The sequence below is a fragment of the Cyprinodon variegatus genome, unplaced genomic scaffold (genome assembly GCF_000732505.1).
Source record: "Cyprinodon variegatus isolate N-32 unplaced genomic scaffold, C_variegatus-1.0 Scaffold1622, whole genome shotgun sequence".
Classification (NCBI taxonomy): Eukaryota; Metazoa; Chordata; class Actinopteri; order Cyprinodontiformes; family Cyprinodontidae; genus Cyprinodon; species Cyprinodon variegatus.
This window is the reverse complement of record NW_015152075.1, coordinates 2778-24834: the sequence shown is the minus strand read 5'-3', so window position 1 is coordinate 24834 and position 22057 is coordinate 2778. Positions and strand designations below refer to the sequence as shown.

At 36.9% G+C, this 22057-nt stretch overlaps 1 protein-coding gene across 1 annotated transcript; it reads left to right on the top strand.

Annotated features, from left to right (window-relative positions):
• Positions 1-1362: 1362 nt before the first annotated feature.
• On the top strand, positions 1363-12235 carry LOC107104125 (adenosine receptor A1-like). The gene is given in 4 exon segments (XM_015404046.1): positions 1363-1923; positions 1925-2280; positions 8363-8657; positions 9781-12235. Coding segments are annotated over 4 exon segments (1086 nt in total). The 5' UTR covers positions 1363-1872; the 3' UTR covers positions 10165-12235.
• Positions 12236-22057: the final 9822 nt, after the last annotated feature.

The following is a 22057-nucleotide window of genomic DNA, read 5'->3' as shown; positions in this document are numbered from 1 at the left end:
TTCCAAACAGCAGGTTCTATAAGGACCAGTGTATCTCTTCAAAGTCTACGGTTTCTCCCAAGTTTGTGTCGGTCTCCAGCAGGCTCCATGGCTGCTTCGTCGATTCTCAGACTGTTCAGGCTGGCTCCGACAACACTGTCCAAATCCAGCTGGGAACTCTCCCCCATAAGAGAGTCTCCTCCTGAGAACAAAGCCCCTTGAGGCTCACCCTACGAGCTAGACTTTCCAGGAATCTCCATGTCAGAAGTTTCTCCATTTGGCACACTGTTGATCTGATTGAGAGTCTGGGGCGATTTATCCTGAACCAGACTGAATGGACTGACGTTCCCACTGGAAGGTGATGAATTCATCTTGTTAAAATCCAGTAGCTCGTTGGCAATCTGTGTCCCAATACTTCCAGCGTATATCATTGTTCCAGATGCAGAGGAGATGCCTGGTATGACTGGAAGGGACTTCTTGCAGTCTTCTGAAGCCTTGGAATTGCATTGATATATGCTTTAGAATGGCTTTGTTGTCCAGTGTGTCAGATATCGTAGTTGCCTGAGGGCATAGGGTATAGATACAGATGTTTTATACCACACTCACTTCACTCACATCAACTTCTTATATCTTCAATTTAGAGGTTGTTCTAGAGCGGGGCCAATGGGGGCCAGGGCCCCTGTAGATCATTTTCCTGGCCCCTGTCCTGAAGACATTCAAAGAAATTCTAATGATGATATGCCCTGGGACAGACATGGTTACTGATGGGTCCTTTGGATCTATTTCCTTTTTTTTTTCTTTACAAGTTATTTTTTACTAATTATTTTAAAAACAATAAGGTGACAGCTTCAGTGGTATTGAGATACTATAAATGTTTTTTTCAAAGCAAATTGCTCAAATTTTTACAGCTGAATTTATCAGTTCTAATTCAGATATTATAGAAAACGGCCATTTTAATTTAAATTAGTCAGAAATATGTTAAACTCCTAAATTATGAATGTACATGGACCTAATGAGACATACAATTTTAATTAAACCTAACTGAATAGAAATTTCACATCATACAGCTATCTTAATATATTTGAATCCCTTGCCCTCTTTTTGTATTTCATGCTTTTAACACGCTGGCCCCCTTCTGGCCCCCGTTTGGTCTGGAACCGCCACTGCTTCTATTTCACAGCTCCTGCTTGTTTTATCTGGAGTTCGGGCTTGTAACTTCATAGAGAGTGAATTTAACAAATCAAAGGACTAAAGGGATGAAAGACCCAAAGAGGATATATACTTTTTCAGAGAAAGGCATTAAAAGGATCTGAATAATTGACACGAACGAGACAATTTTAGAGTGGGATGCAACTGTTAGTGTGAATCCTCCCAGAGACACTCTTTATCCACTCCCACAGAGGGCGAGCTTTCAGTCAAACATGAGACTTTGTACAAAAGGAAAGGGTTTTACTTATCTGAGCTCCAGCTGATCATCATCATTTCTAAACTTTATTTTATGAAGACCGTAAACAGGATCGTGTCGGAAAGGGAACGACTAATTACGCATTTATGGAAATGACTCAAAAAAAACCCTCCAGGAATAGTTATTATGTGTGACTGTTGGGTTTAAATCTGTTTATTTTGGCCCATGGGGATACCAGATCTCTAGATCCGCTCCTCTGGGATCAGTTCATGACTCATCCAGGCTCTGTCCCGCTCCATCAGCCAGCCGAACTGCGGTGCGCTGAGGTGGGGAGGGGAGAAGGGGACCCTTCTTTCTCGGAAACTGGTGAAGTTTTGCGTCTGGCGCGCATCCAGACTGCACACTCTGAATAAACGCCTTAACACCAGACTCTGCTTCACTGTCACATAAAAGAAAAATGCCAATCCTAAGCCAGGGTGTCTCACTCGATGCCCACAAACTCAACCCGGGAACTCCTTAAGGCTGAGCGCATCTTTTATCCAAGCATCTGTGACCATGACTTCGCTTCTGCCTTCGTCCAAGGCTCTCTACATCGGGATGGAGGTGGTGATCGCCGTGTCCTCTGTCATCGGTAACGTGATGGTGGTTTGGGCTGTGCGCATCAACCGCTCTCTGAGAGAAACCACCTTCTGTTTTATCGTCTCCCTGGCCTTGGCTGACATTGCGGTCGGAGCTCTTGTCATCCCGCTCGCCATAACCATCAGCATCGGGCTCCAGACGCACTTCTACAGCTGCCTGCTGTCCGCCTGCACGGTGCTGGTCCTCACCCAAAGTTCAATCCTTGCGCTGCTGGCCATCGCCATCGATCGCTACCTGAGAGTCAAAATCCCCATGAGGTAGGCCTAAAGGTGAATTCCTCTTTAGTTTTTAATGTCTTCTTGTCTCATGTCTGGAGCCTTTATGTCTGCTTGGATATGAGGGCGCTAAAAATGTTCACCCCAGTCCCACCCAGGGTCTCATTTCAGTCTCTGCTGTCTGGGGTAACATGGTTTTCTAATGTTTCCTTCCTTTAATTCAATGACATATTATTCATTTGTGATATTCCTAAAAAAAAGAAAGAAAGAAAGAAAGAAAGAAAGAAAGAAAGAAAGAAAGAAAGAAAGAAAGAAAGAAAGAAAGAAAGAAAGAAAGAAAGAAATTAGACTTAAATCTGGAGGATTTGATCAAAATAATTCAAATTCTCTTATGTTTTCAGATTTTAACCCATTATCTATTGTAAGAAGATACTAAAAAAAGTTACATCAATGAAAAAACAAACAGGCTTTGGTCCACACTTAGTAAAAATAAAATACATATGTATTCTTTAATATATAAAGAGGAGGGGGGAAAAACATATTTGGTGACATGGTCTTAAGTGGGGATTCCAAACAAAAAGGGGGTCCAGGGTGGGGCCAATTTTATTTATTTGTTTATTTATTTTTTACTGGGCACCAAACACATAAAAACAGGCAAATATTTCATCATTTAAAATATTAAGGGAACCACAGAGACATTTTGCAGCTATGGAAACCTCCGATTAAGTGCATGTAAACTGTGATCATATCTTAATTTCTGAAGCCAAAAATGCAACAATTTTTAAAGTTTAAAATTATCCACAAAATAACACCCTGATGATAAAAAAAGGTATGAACAGTATCTTTTGTAATTTCTGTGCCAGCATATATAATAATTAATGTCTAAAAGTATGTCTGTTATGCCGTAATAGGGGGCAGGACCAGTTCTACTGGCCCCTGATGTATTTGTGTAGCACCATATATATATTAGCTGATCCCAAGTGATTTACAAGAAATCAACAGATAGATTTGAATTACAAAAACCTTTATGGTTTCCTCAATTTATCACATCTTTTAACTCTTTGAACATCTCAGAAAAATAATTTAGATTCAGATTAGCATTCGGGTTTTTGCTCATTCAAAGGAATAATATAACAAACACTTTTGAGTGAAACCTATTTTTGACTTAAGATATATTAATAATTAAAGACATTTGTTAAAATCCTTTAGTTAGTCTGGTTTCAAGATAACATCGAAGATATCAAAGTTTGATGACTATCTGTCCTTTCTGCACTTGCATATTTCTATATGTTCCTGGGAACCACCTCTTCTGGTTGAGGCTCTGTACAATCAGCCGTTAAAGGGTCTGTGAGAGAATGCATGATTGGTCAATAGGCCCATGGTGAATGCTTCCTGGACTCCGTAATTTGTTAAGCCAGCAAGCCAACACACACGAAGAAGCAAATGCTGATGTGCAGTACGGCTCAGGGAAAAGGACATTAATACAAGTAACAGTGACATTAATCAGGAAACATTCATGATTTATTGTTAATTATCTGAGCACCGACCGTTTAACTGTTTGAGGTTCGATGGGGAGTGTCTGCCTGCTTTGTTGTGTCAGTGAAATGAAGGCACGCTATGCAAACAAACACCAGACACAGTGAACATCAAAGACATGATGACATCAAAGGAAAACATATAATTATTATCTTTTTTTTTATTAATTAACAGGCATAACAATACTCTGATAATGTGTAGCTCACCGCCCAGGGCATAATTAGGGATGGGGTGGTTAATAGGCCTTCAGGCATTTGCAACGTACAAGCATTCTGTTGCTTAGCTTCATGTCATTACCTGCATTGTACCAGTTGATTGAATAATTCCTATTTATAGTCGTAGGGAAGCAGCTGTTCCAACCGTTGCATTTCCAAATTCTCCCAAGTGGTGCACGATTTTACACGAGTGAATAAAGTGAATGTGATTGGTCGTTTATCAAGGGGCTGGGATTGTTGTGGTGGAAGGTTTGCAAACATGTTTAGTTGTTGCCGGTTTGTCGGAGGCATCTTGCTAACCAGTTAGCAACTTAGTGCTAGTAGGTTCTCAATGGGAAATTCCATTGGGACCAAGTAGCACTAAATTGGTGACTTCGAAACGACACTGTCAAGGAACGCTATGGACAGAGGAAACATCCAAGAGCAGGAGAGTTTAGTGTCGGAGGTCGTGGACGAGTCTCCTTGATTTAGAGGAGGAAAGCAGGGACGAAGTTGTTATGGAGGAAGACACCAGGGCACCAGAAGCTTACATGTTTGAGCCCTTGCCTCGCAACGCTGCCAGTTCTGTTAGCTCTATGCCTGCCGAAGACACAGAATTCAATGTGAAAGGAAATATGATTGTTATTTCAACCGTTGCATATATTAGCTGCGACATATGAATCAAGATGCTATGACCGAAAAAATTTGATTGAGAGATGACCGTTGATATATGATTGGCCGAATTTAGGTGTACAGGCTGACGTATAACTAACTGGCCTGCATAAGATAACGAGAAAAAAAAAAAAATGATTTTAAGACAGGATTTTTATATATTTTTTGTTATTTTTTACGGCACTAGTGGCTCGTTTTTTTAATAGTAGGCTGACAGGAAACAGGGTATGAGAGAGGGGAAAAGACATGTGGTGTTGCTACCCGATCCTTCCCGGAAGCACGATCCGTTCTGCACATGCGCTATGCACATCCAGATATACATCTGGGTCCTTTTCAATTTTATTTTATTAGTCGTCTCTGCCCGATCTGTACCGGAAATGGGATCCTAAGCTACTTCCAGTGGCTAACTTTTTTGGCTTTGGATTTAAACATAAATCAAATTTTTGAGTTTTATGTTTTGTTTCATTTTAATCTTATATGCTATATAGTGCGGAATCTAAAGACAATGCAGATAAACATGGTTTAATCATATTTTGCCGGACTACCTTGAACATGTCCCATGATGACATCAGAGAAGCAGTTTAACGAAGAAAATGTAAAAAGCATAAAAATCGTCTCGCAGAAGTCATAAAACATTTCTTAAAGATGTGTATTAGCATTATTTAGTGAGTTAAGGATAGAAATAAGTCGTTTTAGTACCATAATTACATTATTTATAGACACCCGGATGTATTTCTGTTCATGATGCGCAGAATGGATCGTGCTTCCGGGATGGATTGGGTAGTGACATGCGGCAAAAGACCACAGGTCGGATTCGAACCAGGGTCGGCCGTGTTGAGGACTAAGGCCTGCGTGCTAATCACTGCCCCACCTGCACACCCAAGTTTTAAAACATACATTTTCTACATTTTGGCACACCATCATCTGATAAAGAGTACATTTATATACATGTTTAAGTCAGAATGATTTGACATTTAAATATGACTTCCCTAGGACTTTAAGCTAAACCTTTGATTGTAATTTAATTATGTAAAACTTAGCTTGCCGAGATTCCCTAGAAATCTGGGCAAGCTATCTTGAAATGTATTTCCTCCCCCTGTGCCTCCCTTGGGACTGTGGGACATGTTTTGAAAGTGGAGCTCAGCAAACAAAAAGAATACCCTTAAATAAAGAAGTTACCAAATGATGACTAATTTACAATTTGGGCTAAATGATTTAGCCAAAAATAAAAATTTCCAGTCATTTGCTATTTTATTTCTCATCTACAATTTCCAGTAATTTTCTGCGTTCCTAAAAAACATGTTGATTTTTAACTCCATGGTTTCATTATTCTTATGACCTTGAAAATGTTCTTGTCCAGAAGGTCTTAGCTGCAAGACTTTACCATTACTGTTGTGTGAAAAAGTGCTCACTTCTCGTTGCATGGATGGATCTGCACACTAGCTGTAACTCTCTTTCCCCTCAGTTTCTTAGTCTGGTTGAATGTAATGTGAACAAAAACCGCAAGTTAAAAAAGGCATTTTGTTAAACTGAGATTATATTGCAAATTCAATTAATTGGCCAAACCTACTGTACCTTTAAGCAGGATACAGACTATCAAGCTGCTCTCAGAGTCACAGCTCAAACACTCATTATAACCTAGTTGTTTATCAGATATGGTTTCTTTTTGTTTAAAAAAAAAAAAAACATTTGTTATTCATGAGACAAGGTGGACATGAGCTGCCAACTGAAATATTGAATTCCTTACAAATCAGATGAAACCTTCGTCTGACAAAATGTGTTCTGCAACAACACACTTTCGCACTGTTGGAAAATAGTCACAAATATATATTAATTAAGCTGCTTTAAAAGCGGGAAGAAATGCAATGCAAGTTTAATTTTCCTCAGCAGCACTGATTATTATTTTTTTTTTTTTAACATCCTATGTGCTTGGATAAGAGCTGCTTAAAATTCAGACATAATTTCTCATGCTTTGCTGGTGGGCTTGAAAGGGAAATACGGGTGCTGGACAACAAACTGAAAACCCAGAAGTGAAGCAGTGATGGACAGACAACAGTGAGAATCCAGACAGATATTTTTTTTGGCAGATAGAAAGCTTATCTGTATGCAGCCAGAGACCTGAAGCTTTACCAGCTGCTGCAGGGGTTGGATTGCACATGTGGAGTGAAAAGGACATAGGCTACTGACGTCACATGTGAGTAGTCCTTCTACGGCCATGATCTATTTCTACATCCATTAACTCCTTTGTCCTGTGCTTGAAAACACTCACAGGAAAAAGGAGTAAATCTTTTGTAAAAGATTTGGGGAAAAGTGTTGAGAAAAGAAGCATATTCGTCAGTGTGATTGTGTTTGGTCCACTTGACTGTCAGACAAGCCAGACTGCATGCAGCTGTGATAAGGGAAGAGGAAGATGCCTGCCATGTTCCTCATAATATCGACTCAGCACTTTCTTCTTATTGTGTCAGCTTGTAGTTTATAGATAACACCTATGAAAACAGAGACTAGGCTTATGCAAGCCTAAGTCATTGATTGGTATGACGAAAACCTTTGTCATGAGTTTTACAGACATTAGACATTAGACCAGTTCACAGGTTTCTCTTTTGAGATGCAAGAAATCCACATTTTGTAGCTAATTGACTGGATGTCCCCTTTCTTAATCGGAAAAGTCAAATATACATAAGGAGATATTCTGAACAAACATTGCATGAACGCCACTATGAGTCTGAAAACCATAGCAGAGTCAGAATTTTACCACAGGCACCCAAACTGAATACAAAACAACATGTAACACCGATCAGAGAGTGTTCTGCAATGACTTTCATGAACCCAAAGGGCAAACTTTAATAACACTTAAAGGCTTTATTAATGCAGCTTTACACTGATGTTTATTGGAGATTTTGCAATCATTTTAATGATTTTAGGATGTATGTAATTGTGATTCTATGGGTGCATATTGCATTTTTATCAATTACAATCAAGATTTTTTTCTGTCTCTTTTTATTACATTTATTCATCTAAATGCTCCGACCATTCTTTCACTGAAAAAACTTTTCCAAAAATGAGTAAAAATGTATTTTTTTCTTATTATTTTAAATGTATAATGCTTTTTAAACAAATTACAACTATTTCTGTATTATCGGTATTATCTTGAAGTAGCAGATGGTTTTTGTAATATATGCTGCAAAAGATTTTTTAATTTTTACATTTTGTCATGTTAGTCACACTGCCTGCATTTCATTTATTTTCATGAAATTTAAAGGCAATTGGTTGCCATTCAATGACAGCACTGTTACCTTGCAGCAAAAAGCTTGTGGGTTCGATTCCTAGTTCGGGGTCTTTCTGAATGGGGTTTGTATGTTCTCCCTTAGCATGCTTGGGTTCTCTCTGGGTACTGCTGCTTCCTCCCAGTCCACAAGGTTAATTGGCTTCTCTAAATTCTCCTGAGGTGAGTGTGTGTGCATGAATGGTTGTTTGTCTCCGTGTTGCCCTGCAATGGACTGGTGATCTGTCCAGTGTGTATCTCGCCTGTTGAAAGCTGGACATTGGCACCAGCACCCCCCATGACCCCATCAAATAAAAAAAAAAAAAACTTTCTTCAATTTATTTTACACCTTTGTATATAAAATAATTTTGTTAGGTTAACAGCGGGGTCTGGTATAATACATTTCCTCTGATAGTTGAGTGTTTTCCTCATGGCCCTATCTTCTGCTTTGTTGTCATAGTTACAAGCGAGTGGTGACCCCTCGGCGAGCTGGGACATCTGTGCTTTTATGTTGGCTGGTATCCATCCTTGTTGGCCTCACGCCAATGTTTGGCTGGAACAATCTGCAACGTCTTCTTAACAACAACACCTTGATCACCGAAGAGCTGGTGGTGACCTGTGAGTTTGAGACAGTCATCAGCATGGACTATATGGTCTACTTTAACTTCTTTGGCTGGGTCCTGCCACCTCTGCTGCTCATGCTGGCCATCTACATAGAGATTTTCTACATGATCCATAAACAACTCGACAAGAAGGTAAAGCCTTATTATTCAAATGACAATATATTGAAGAGGGAATTGTTTTTGTTGTCTAAATGTTCTTAATGCTTAGACTTTTAAACACCCCAACATTTAGGTTGTTGGTTGGGATTAAGAATGTAAACAAATAGACAACTTCTCTTTAATTGTCAATAAATGTTTTATTAAATTTGATTTTGCTTAATCAGATTCATAGATGACTTCTGCTTAAAGGAATTTCTTTCTGAGTTATAGTGTGCTTGCATCCAGTAGAGGGCGCTGCTGTGTTTAATCATAAGCTCACTGGCATTTGCAAGATAAGTAATACCAGAGTGGAAGCATGTCACAGCAGATACATTAATTGATCCAAAGTTCAGTTTGGATTATTTAAATTGTTTAATGGAAAAAAAATTATGCCAGTGCCAGTTTAGCTGTGCTGCATAATGGAGCAGCGTCAACTTCTTTGTTGTGATTCGAAAGGCGAGTGCGTGACAATAGAAACATGGAGGGCATTACACAAAACATTTTTAACATGATAGAAAATGCTCACAATAAGCATCGTAGATTGGAAAGACTTTTATAAGCTATATGCAGCTAAGTTTTAACATTACACTGAGCAACCAGCACCACCAGTTTAAAAGCACTGCTAACAGCACCTGATTACACTAAAAACATTGACCTATATACCAGTAAGCATTCACTCTAATGAAATTAAGTGGGAAATAGTCTGACAGCATGTTGAAGCGACATACCCTGTCTGTAAATTATAGTTTTACATCCCTGTTTATTGAAAAGTATGTTTTAAATATTTTTTTCATAATTTTTCAGTAACTTATGCAATGTTTTTATCCTATTACGTGTAATAATGAGTAAGAAAACATATTTTAGTCTATTCAGTTAGTATTTAATACAGCTTTTACAGTAAATTGTTAAAATATGATGATGTACGTAATTCAGAATAATGTAAAATAAACTATTTAACCTTGTTATATAAAGATCTTTTAAAGGATAAAACTTATAATTTTAAGAAAATTGACACTTATCATTTGTTTATTAACAAGATCAAGAACTTAAAATAAAAAGAAAAAGTTGTTGGTTTATTGTTACATTGGCTGATGGGCTTTGTTTTTTATGTCTTTAGGTGTCAGCAAGCCACATGGATCCCAGGCGTTACTTTGGAAAGGAACTTAAATTAGCCAAGTCTCTTGCCCTCGTCCTTTTCCTCTTCGCAGTCAGCTGGCTCCCACTTCACATCCTCAACTGCATCTCCCTCTTCATCCCTGACTGCAAGCCGTCGATGTACCTAATTTACATAGCCATCATCCTCTCCCACGGCAACTCAGCTGTCAACCCCATCGTCTACGCTTTCCGCATCAAGAAGTTTCGTACAGCGTTTCTTAAAATCTGGAAACAGTACATCCTCTGCCAGGACCCCATCGGTCGTCTTCCTCAGAGAGGGAGCCAGAGAGCACAGAGGCGCGAGATGAGGCTCAGGCAGAACGACGACGATGATGACGACGTTTGACCTTTGGGAACTAATTGTGCTACTTGTGTCACTGACAATTTTTAAAGCAGTTGTTTACAGAAGGGAAGAGACTTCATGCTTGAGGAGCTGCAGATCACAATGGCATTCAGGGTATAACAGACACTCAATCATGGGTTGAAGGATTTCCTCCTTCTGACATTCAACAAGAAGAAAGGATTACAAACCCTAGTAGGGATCTGTCGTCGGAATGACAATGTCTTTTTTCTCAGCAAAACTGACTCGGTGTCTGGTGAGGGAAGCGGCCCTTTTAAAACCAATCTGTCTGACTCAAAGCGATGAGTGCATATGCATACTGTAGCACCTCTGGCACCATACCCTTGTGTCTTGTATGTGTTGATTTAATTTACAGTTCCCACCTTTCAAGATCTAAAAGAGTTCAAATGTATTATCTTGAAGTCTACATCAAAATGTTTAATTCTGTGGCCTTAAAAAAAGCTCTTCTTTAACTGTGTGAACATAATGACTCTGGTAAACCAATGGAGACCGAAGAGGAAGTTTTTTGAACAAGCTTGGTGCTTTGACAAGACTTTGGACATGGGGGATGTTTTAGATTACTATCAAATCAGGATGTTGAGAAAAATGGCTGCTTTATTGACATTATATTAAAACTAAAACCAATCAAACTCTGTATTCCCTTGAAACTCTTTATATTTTTTCACAATGTACTTCAGTATTTTTTTTATTGCATTGTATTCCTGACAAGCCAAGACAGACCATAGAATACCTGAAATGGATGAAAAATGGTACATGTTTGCAAAACAAGTAGAAAAATACAACAAATACAAGTCAATTTCAAAATACTTTATTAATCCCAAAGGATAATTAAATTTTGCAGGGACTCATAGGTTATAATTTATCCAGGTTTAGTACGTGTTGATTGCTGAAGGCAGGAAGGATATTCTATAGAGGTCTGCCTTGCACCGGATCTGGAGAACCCTCTGACTGAGTACACTGTTGTTTAAAACACTTTGCTCACCGTTGCCCATAATCTTCTTCACTTTATGAATACTTCTTCTTGGTGAAATAATCTCCAGAGGTTCCTTCTTCTAGATGGCTTCACAGTTGTGTCTTCAATCTAGTTTGTTGTCCTTGTGAACAACAAGGTATTCATACTCCTCAACCACCTCCACTTCTTTTCCTTTTATGTTAATAGGATTCAACTTGTTCCTGTTTCATCTAAAATCTACAATCATCTCCCTTGTTTTGTTGACATTCAGGATCAGATGATTGTTTCCACACCATGCAACAAAGCAGTTCACCATCTCTCTGTACTCAGCTTATTGTCCATCTTTGATGCACCCAATGACTGCAGAGTCATCTAAGTGTTTCTGCTGATAACAGGATTCTGTTGGGTACTAGAAGTCAAACATGTAGTAGATGGAATGGAGAGAGTACAGTCCCCTGTGGTGCTCCTGTACACTTATTAGCCTCTCTCTACTCTGCTGCACCTAAATAAAAATCACATGCTTTTTCAATTCAGAAATCCTTGCCAATGTGTAATTTAATCTCAGTAAAACTCCATCTTTTGTTTGAATTCCTAAGAGCTTTGATAGAGAACATTCGTAAACAAGTAGTATTATAGAGAGCAAACTAGGGAAGTCCCAATATAACCCCAAGTCTGGCAGCTGTAAACAGTTCTTTAAGTTTTACATTTTAAGTTATGTAACTGACTGTTTTTCTGCCTTTCACTTTTAAGTTATAGAGTGCTGTATTTTCAGTTGGTCTGTCAAATACAATCCAATAAAATACTCTGAGGTATGTGGTTGTAACATGATAATACAGGTTATGGTTTTAGTATATGAACACTTTTTGAAAGGCACTGTATGTGAGCTTTTTTAAGTATTGGAGGCCCTGTGCACTCTGAAGGAAAATTTGTAGATTGTTATTAGTATTTTTATTTTTTGCAGCTGCTGTCTGCAGGCCAACATCATTTTTCGTAATAAAAAGCAGTTTTTATTTAATTTTTTTTATACATGTGGACTGGATGCAGTGGGGTCTACTGGAAACTTTACACGTGCCAATTATTGTTTTTATGCTAAACACCACAAAAAGTATGGATGCTTTTTTATCAATATATTTTTAATCTCTTTTTTTCCCATTAACTTTAAATGTTTAATGAATATATAATGATAGGAAGAAAATGTATTAATGTCATTTTGAATCAGAAGTATTTGTGCATTTTAATGTGAATTTGAAGCTGCAGAGAGAAAAAATTTAAAAGTTTTGTAATTAGTCTCTTTTCCAGGGCTGGTTCATGCTTTGTTTTTCCATACAAAATAATGTGACTAATTTTTCCTGTAAAAGTGCTATGGTCCCTCCAAGTGACCCAGTACTTTGTAAGGCTTATTCAAGCTTTTGGAGGGGATGGGGTTGCAAGGAGCAACAATTGGTGGACTGTCTGGCTTTTTTCTTTTTAAGTCCGCCTATCTTGCCACCTTTAACCAGCTGTTGTTTTGTTACTGCCAACACAGACACACACATGTTGTGTCATCCTAGCCTTGTGGTGACTTTCAACTGACTTTCATTGTCCCAGGGCCTTCTAGGGTAATGAAAGAGGAATATGATGAATTATTTGGAATTCCTGTTAACCGGAGTAATGCAAAGCCTGGGGCTTTCAGTTGAGAAGGAGCTATAGTAGATGACAAACAGAAAATGTTAAACCACCTCAACTTTCTGGAACAACAAGTCTCAGATTGTGCTGTGAATCACACATAAATATTTTGCATTTTCAGTTTTGCTCCAGGTAATATTGAAAAAAATGGTGCAAAACAGATTCAAATATTTGGATTAAATTTTTCACAGCTAATTTTTTTATGATTATTTCGTAAACAGTGAATACAATACAGATCTGCTGCTGTGAGTCACAAATTCCGGTTTACAATTTTATCTTAGCTTCCACTCACTATAAGGTTTTGGATTAAGATGTTTTTTTTTGGGTTTTTTTTATAGGATTTTTTTTTGGGACACATGCTCAAAAGTTTAAAGAGATGCAACTTTTTGTATTTGTAAATCTTAAAAAAAATCTAAAATTACAAAACGTCTATTCTATTTCTCTGTTTTACTTCAAATTCACAGTTACAATGCATAAATGCTTATAATTGAAAATTACCTTGATAGTAATAGTTAACTTTATGAGAGAAAGCAGGAGCCACCAATCGTTTGGATGAAAATAGGCTGAGCCTTGCCTTGACCATGTTCAGGGTGTCTTCTAGCAAAGCAGTCTCTGCAGACTGTAAATGTTGTTTTTCTGGTAACGCTGTCTTTACATTACTTCAATAACCATGTAATAACATGGTAATAACATAGCAAGTTACACTATATCCTAGGTAACAAGAAAATCTTTATGGAAAATTTTGGTAAGTGTTGTGCTTCAAATTTTAGGCAAACAAGGTAAAGTCAGACTTCGTATATTTCAAAACCTTTATTACCAGGTAACTCAGTCATTTCACCAACAGCAATACAATAATGCATTATTATTTAGTAAAATGCAGTTTATGACTCGACAAACCTAGAAGACAGCAAGCCAATATTATTAACTAAACTCTCATTTATATGTTAATTAAATTCAGTTTTATAATGCATTATTTACCTGATCATAAGTTACAATTTACTTTGTATTCTGCTGGTAGGTGGTGGCCGATGATAGAAACCATTGTAACCTAATGGTAATTACTCACCAAATGTGTCCATTTGGTGAGTAATTCCCAAATTCTCGTTACCAAGTAATGTAGTGTGACTTGCTATGCTATTACCATGTTATTACATGGCTTTTGATGTACTGTAAAAGAGAGCTTTAGTTTTTCTTTTTGTTTTGTAGTGGAGGAAACAGACAGGTATAAAGAAAATACCAGGTGTATTGCTGCAAGGGCCTGAGACCATTTAATAGTTAAAATAACAATTTCTGTCCACCAACTACTGCTATTAATCAGATAATCAGAAATCTGTGCATTTTAATATACACTGGTGGTTCTACTGCTCTGCCTAAGCTGTTTAGTCATACCCTTTCATCCCTACTGCACAGCTGACTGGCCCGTTTATGTTCAGAGTGTAGTCTTCATTTATCAGAAGACGCAGTTCATTTTCCTTTCAGGGCAGACACATATTGATTAGCATAGTTTGTGTATAGTGAATCATAATCAACACTGTCCACATGATAACACATGACTGCTGACACAAATATTATGTATAGATCTGTAACTAATATACGTAAAGATGTTGATGGGAGATTCTGTTAAGGATTCATCTTCCCCAGAAGAAAGCAAACACCCAATATCTTATTTCACATGCAAAATATTCAATGGGTGCAAAAATCCTCATTTTAGAGGCAGATCTTCTTATTTAGCTGCTGAAATGAAGGGAAAATAGATGAATTTGTTTTTTTAAGTTATTTTAGATCAGTTTTTGCAGAGTAGCTCTGATTTTGTAAAGAGCAAAACAATGAAACTGTTTAAGATTTTCTTAATTATTTGAATTAGATTTTTGAAACATCGAAATTCAAAGACTTTTTTTTTTCCCACAAAGAAAACATACATTTTCTCAATTGACTCAATGTCTGCCTGTATGATGCGGTTAGGTGTCATTTTGATTTTTCTCTGCATGTTAAAATCAGAGATTTCTACAATTATTGAAAAGTATGTTTATGGGAAATCTCATTTAGGCAAAAATCTAGCTCTACCAAGGTACAGCAAATCGGACCTTACTCAGACAAAACCATTCCTCGATGGATTGTAATCTAACAAGATTGGGTGGCTTTATTTCTGTATTTTTCTGTTTTTATGAATAATGTGTCCTTGTGATTTCTTTTTTTTTTTGTACTTTTCTCCCCCTGATGTCTTTGATTTTTTTTACAATGCACTGAAGAAGGTTCAGATCAGTTAAACGTCTAACCAAACTTACCCTCTGAATTTTTCTAAATATTCTACAACTCTACAAAAGTGGAAGAAAGCAGTGGAAGTTTATTAGCACCTTACTGTTCAGTTTTTATTTAAAAGCATCTGTCAAGGGGAAGACCGGATTAAAATGAGAACCTATAGTTCAAATAAATCATTTCAAGCTGAATGCTTTGTCTTGTCCTTTTTCTGTTAATAGTTGTTTTTTGTCTCATATTTAGTATTTTATGATTTTCACTTCTGCAGTAACAAAATGCCTATTGAATGACAGGATAGAATGTGAACACACTATATAAGTTCACTTTCAAAAGCATTTAGGACCCTTGAACTTTCTCACATTTTCTGATAACCACACAAAATTAATGATCGTTGAATTTGGAAACCGTACATGTTTTAATCTCAAAATAAATGCCTTTAACTTGTCTTCTAAACATCAATGAACAAAACAACATATAGAGGATCAAGAAACCCTGCAAATGGCTTACAGACAGAGTTGAGTATCAAACAATGTTTTTCCGCTTTAACAATCTCACAAACCACAGTTCAAACTATGACCAATGAAACTGATGCCCAACAGTTCTTTGGAGGAGCTGCAGAGATTAATAGCTTGGGTTTTGGAAACCAATGTTTAAATATTGCAATGATTATTAGCTGGGCCCCATGCAGATCTGGATTTAATGGATAAGTAGAAAAAAAGGAACATATTAATGGCAAACACAGAAACAAAGGGCATCTAGTAAGATGAGACCAAGCAAATAAGAGGACCAGAACTGAACAGATTAACACATGGACACACTGTCCCAACCATGTTTCAGGACAGTCTTACTGAGGGGATGAAGGACAACAACACTGAACATGTAGTTAGAGCAACTATAAAAATAAGTTCAACCAAAGCCAATTCAGAAACTAAAACGTTCCAGGCAAAGCCTAGAGCTACATAAAATCAATTTACAGTTAGCTATAATATAAATTATCATACTGTATCCACTGAGATGTTAAACTACCTTAAAAACATGAACGCTTTATCTTTATACTTCATGTTTATGTACACAATGTCACCAAATTAAATAGGTTATGAATGTTTTGCAAGACTTCTTATTAATGTTAGTTTTGGGTTTAGTTTAAATTAGTGTAAATAATGATAACCAAGCCCTGTGCATCAAGTGATTAAGATTTTAATTACAAATGTATTTGCAGATAATGCTTTTAATTAAAATAAATGTTGGTATGGGTGAGGGGGGATGCTTTTTGTACAGTGTTACATTAAGGAGATCATGTAAAGCAGGGTTCATATGTTTTTAATGTTGTTTTTAATGACCAAAGTGGATTTGTTTGATTTTCAGAGACTGAAGAATTCATATTTTGTGGAGAAACTGGTTATCGCATTTAAATGAAGAGACGGAGGCAGCAGAAAGGGAGTTTTTAGAAGCCCGAGTCTTTATTAGATAAAACCTAAAGCAGAGTGGGATATTGCAGGATGGTTACTGAAACTCAGTGGTTTAACAAACATGCAGGGGAGAAAAAGAAGGATATATATTATCTATTTCCTTCTGATAAAATTCTGTCTTGCTTACATTCCTTCTGGTTTTGTCTCCTGACTTATCACTGATCTCTTTCCTAGTTTGGTATATTTTTCTGCTCTGTTTCTTCAACTTCCTTGAAGCTTTTCCTGGTCATCGTTCCACAGAAATGCTATCAAGATCTACCCAGAAATCTCCTCGCAGCTTCTTGGCTTTACCCACAGACTGTTTTTAGTTTGCCTTTTTGCTTCCGTGCTTTTCTTAATGTGCTGTTACATTGTTTTCATACCATTCTATCAATATCATTTTTAAAATCTTGTTTAACAAAATAAGTCATTATTTTGAATCAATGTTTAAATATATTAGGACTATTGAGGAAAAAAATAACCAGTAAAGGCTTTTATAGATGAAATGAAAGCTTGTTTGGATTTTCAATAACTGGCTGGGATTTTTTCTTCAGGAAGAGAGGATCAACTTCCGAAGGCAAGATAAACTCTATTTGATATATAAATGGCGTTTTTAATAGGTCAGGCTCTGTTTTGAGAAATTATTACTTATTCTGGGGCGGTTTTGAAGTTACAGGAACACATGGAATAAACATCAGTGACAGCATGTTTTACTACCTGTTATTTCATGTAGAGCAGTGGGTTATGAACACTGTTAAGTTATGTTAGTATGCTATCAGGATATGGGTCCAGTAGGTTTACTTTCCCTAAACAAAGTATGTGGGAAATGAAGCCAAAGATTGAGAATAATGTTTTGAATAAAATAGTACATAACACTGTGCACTGTTATGAGTAATAAAATTAGATCCCTTGCATGCGTGTAAATACCTTTTTTTTTTTTTTGCATAAATAGTCTGGCAGATTTTTAAACCAATTAGGAGAGTGCTTTCTACATGCTCATGTCTGAACAACAGTCCAGGTTGGGATCATTTGCTGACCAATTATGGACTATCCCTCTTTGGGTTCATTTAATGCAAATAATAACCAATGAACCTCGTTAATTAAATAGCATTTAACATAAAAAGCCCTCTGTCGATTGATTTATTATATTAATTTCTTTTTGTATGGTTAAATATAGTTTGTTGTAGTTATAGTTAATGTTTTGACTTAACAGGGTGATTTTACCTAAATACCTTTATTTGCTTCTTCAGCTTCACCGACTGCTAGACTGAAACAGACAGATATATTATTAGAATAATAGCTGGTAGCTAGAAAATGTCACCACCGGGTCATTTTAAGTCTGAATTGTAATATAAAGTCAATCTATTCCAGATGACCGTTCTGACTTTTTGGAAAAAAGGGAAATTATGGCAACTGAAAAATTGATAGGGGTGTAATTTAAAATGTGATTAGCATAGAGTTCACAAAGTATAGTCTGTCTTGTCACATTACTGATAAAAAAAAGTTTAATATACATTTAAGAGTCAGGAAAGTCTTCTGAAAAGGAGTTGCTTAGTTTTAGGATAAAACCATTTCCTTTTATGTTACAGTGCCTTGCGACAGTATTCGGCCCCCTTAAACTATTCAACCTTTTGCCACATTTCAGGGTTCAAATATAAACATCTAGAATTGTAATTCTTTGGGAAGAATGAACAAGTGGAACATAGTCATGAAGTGCAACTAAATTTATTGGATATTTTAAACTTTTCTAAAGAATAAGAAAATAGAAAAATTTGTGGTGCTAAATTATTCAGCCCCCCTGAGTTAATACTTTGTAGCACCACCTTGTGCTGTGATTACAGCTTCATGTCGATTGGGGTATGTCTCTATCAGTTTTGCACATTGAGAGACTGTCATTTTTGCTTATTCTTCCCTACAAAAAAGCAGGAGAACAGTGAGGTCGGATGGAGAGCATTTGTTTTAACAACATTTTTTAGTTCTTTACACAGATTCTCAATTAGACTCAGGTCTGAACTTTGACTCGGCCATTTTAACACTTGGATATGTTTTTAACATTGTAGATTTTGCTCTCTGTTTTGGATCATTGTCTTGTTGGAAGATAAATCTCCTTCCCAGTCTCAGGTCTTTTGCAAACTCCAACAGCTTTTTTCCAGAATGTTCCTGTATTTGGCTCCATCCATCTTCTCATCAAGTTTTACCCTCTTCCCTATCCCTGCTGCAGAAAAGCAACCACAAACCATAATGCTGCCAGCACCATGTTTGAAAGTGGGGATGGTGTGTTCAGGGTGATGAGCTGTGTTGCCTTCATGTCAAATATAACATTTAGCATTGTTGCAAAAAGTTCGATTTTCATTCCATCAGACCAGAGCACCTTCTTCCACGTGTTTGCTGTGTCTCCCCAGTGGCTTGTGGCAAACTTTAAATTAGACTTTTTTTTAATGGAAAACTTCAAGAAATGGCTTTCTTCCATAAAGGCCTTATTTGTGAAGTATATGACCGTTTTCCCATGGACAGAGTCTTCCATCTCAGCTGTAGATCTCTGCAGTTCATCCAGAGCGATGATGGGCCTTTGCAGCATCTCTGATCAGTCCTCTTCTTCTTTAAGATGAAAGTTTAGAGGAACGTCCGGGTCTTTGTAGATTAGCAGTGGTCTGATACTCCTTCCATTTCAATATTATTGCTTGCACAGTGCTCCTTGGGATGTTTAAAGCTTGGGAAATCTTTTTGTATCCAAATCCAGGTTTAACTCTATCTATAGCCTGTCTGGTGTGATCCTCGTTTTTCATTATGCTTTCTGCACTTTAAAAAAAACCTCTATGACGATCACAGAATAGGTGCATTTATACAGAGACATGATTACACACAGGTGTATTTTCTTTATCATCACCGGTCATTTAGGTCAACATTGGATTAATCAGAGACCCTCATTGAGCGACTGGAGAGAGTTTGCTGCACTGAAAGTAAAGGGGCTGATTCATTTCAGTTTTCAATTTGTTAAAAAAAAAAAAGGTTAAAATATGAAATAGATTTTGTTCAACTTCGTGTTTGTGTTACACTAGTTTTTGATTCTTCACAAAAAATAAAAATTTTATATCTTTATGTTTGAAGCCTGAAATATCAAAAGAGTTTGAAAAGTTTAAGGGGGTCGAATAATTTTGCGCTATATATAAGATTGCCTGGTATCTGGTGATATTTTAATAACTGCATTCCAATCCAATCAATTCTTTAATCCCATGTATCTTTGCCCCTCTCCATTGGTGCTGGGTTAGAGTCTGAGGACAGATAAGCAGTGCATCACAGAGAAACATCCATGCTTCCACACACCCATATCGAAGGGTGATTAGCTGTTAAAGTATATTTCCTTTGGAGGGAAAATGAGTATGCATGAAAGGAGTGGGTGTGCATGGAAAAAAACAAGGCTAGGCTTCAACCCCAGGATGCTGTTTTGCTGTAACATTCCTACCAATTGCACCATCATTAAATAAAAATACAAGTATGTGTGAGGTGTATGCTCTGTGTCAAAAGCAGGAGTACGAATTTCTCCTGTATTTATGAATTCAGTTCACTCCCATCCTCCCTCGCTGACATGGGAAACTACCCAGATGTTTGAACCTCTCAGTGTGAATAATAAGTCAGAAAACAGCAGGTTTCAGTTGAAGTCATAATAATTCCACCCTCTCTGTAATGCACAGGCAACCGTTTGCAATAAGAAAAATCAAATAAGAACAGCTTGAATAGTTTAACACATCTAATATCATGAGTAGTTACTCAAAATTTAACACATAATCCCTCTTTATATGACTGCTACATTCTAAAGGGTATTTAGTCTTAAACAGGGCACTTTGTTTGTTGTTCAGACCTGCAGTAAATATAATTCATGGCCAGCAGAGGTGTCAAAAGTATGAATGTTTATTAGTCAAGAAAAAGTATAAATCCTGCTGTNACGCTCTCTCCTGTGTCGGACCTTTCAGACATTTCAACATCTTTTTCTGAATCCTACATTGTAGCATGGCATAGACAATTCACGTTAGCAGTTTGAAGAACACCTGCTTGCTTCTGATGATTTCCTTTAGCTAACCAATGAGTGTTTGCGTTCTATGACTCATCCAATCACACTAGTTTTCACTAGATGTGGGCGGAGCCAATGATCTGCATTGGATGGAGCACATGACCTGAAATATATGTTTATAAACATTAAACCAGGGGTAACCAATTAAAAATCAGTGGAGTCTCGATTAAGAAAATCATCAAGCAGTACGGAGACCAGTCTGTAGACATTTTTAATAATCCGTTACTTTGAACACAATTTAACCCTGAAATAAAATTAGGTATTTATGTATTCATATTATACATTGACTTTTTAAATAAAAAAAAAATATATATATATAGAAATTGTCATAAATGGCATCCCATGCTATCTCAGAGGAGTTGACTGTATGACTGTATTCCTGTATATCCATCAGTAGTTACAGGTCAAGGGTCAGCAAATGCAAATTCTGCCTGTAAAACAATGAGTGCATAATTGTTGCTGTATGATCTGAAGCCTCATTTGGAGCTTTAAAACACTTAAAAACTTTCATAAATTGCTGCTGTAATATTATAGATTTTTTTAGAATAAAAAGCTAGCAGATGTGCATAATCAAAAAATAACAGAAATAGAATTATAGAGCATTCAGTATTATAAGAAAGCCCACAATGTTTCTGAATAAATACATTATTGTATTAGTTGAGTTCTGTTCCGTTTATGTGTCTTTCCGTGTAAGTGTGAAATGTCCCATGCTCCTGAATGCACCATAGCTATCTGACGCTCATGAATGCATCACACTGGTCTGTGAATGCTGTGCTGTGTTGATGTGCGTTTGATTTTCTGCTATAGACAAAGTGCTACAGTTTCCAAACTCCCGTCAGCATCACTGTTTATTGTTGTGTGTGAAAAACAAGAGAACAAATAAATCAGGGGATGCATATCTGGGCAGGGATGCACTTTTTGGCATAACACCGGACCGTGGTCCGCTAATCAGTGACCTCTGCATTGAACCGAAGCCAAGAGTAACGAGTAACGTTGTTTAAAAATGTAAGGAACAGAAAGTACAGATACTTGAGTGAAAATGTAATGAGTAGAAGTCAGAAGTAGGAGGAAAAGTAATGGAGTAAAGTATAGGTACCTAAAAAGTGTACTTAAGTACAGTAATGAAGTATTTGTTACTTGACACCTCTGGGGATATTTAAGATCTGCTGTCTATTTTTCAGTAGCTTAGCACAGTTGGCTAATGTCTATGGCAATGCTAGCATGAATGGCTAACTCTCTGCATCACTATTGCGGGCTGTTATATATTGTTTATGACACACAGTCCTACTAGCTGTGTGTTAGAACAATAAATGAAAGAGTGATTCGAGCTCCAATCATGGTCAAACAGTTAATTCTGCACATGGAATAAATTCACCACAACTTCTGTTCAAAATATAAAAGTTTATTAACAAAAATCATTCAGCTCCAAGTCAAACATATTTCGGTTTAACACTCTTAACTAAAACTAGTAAAAGTCAACTAAACTAA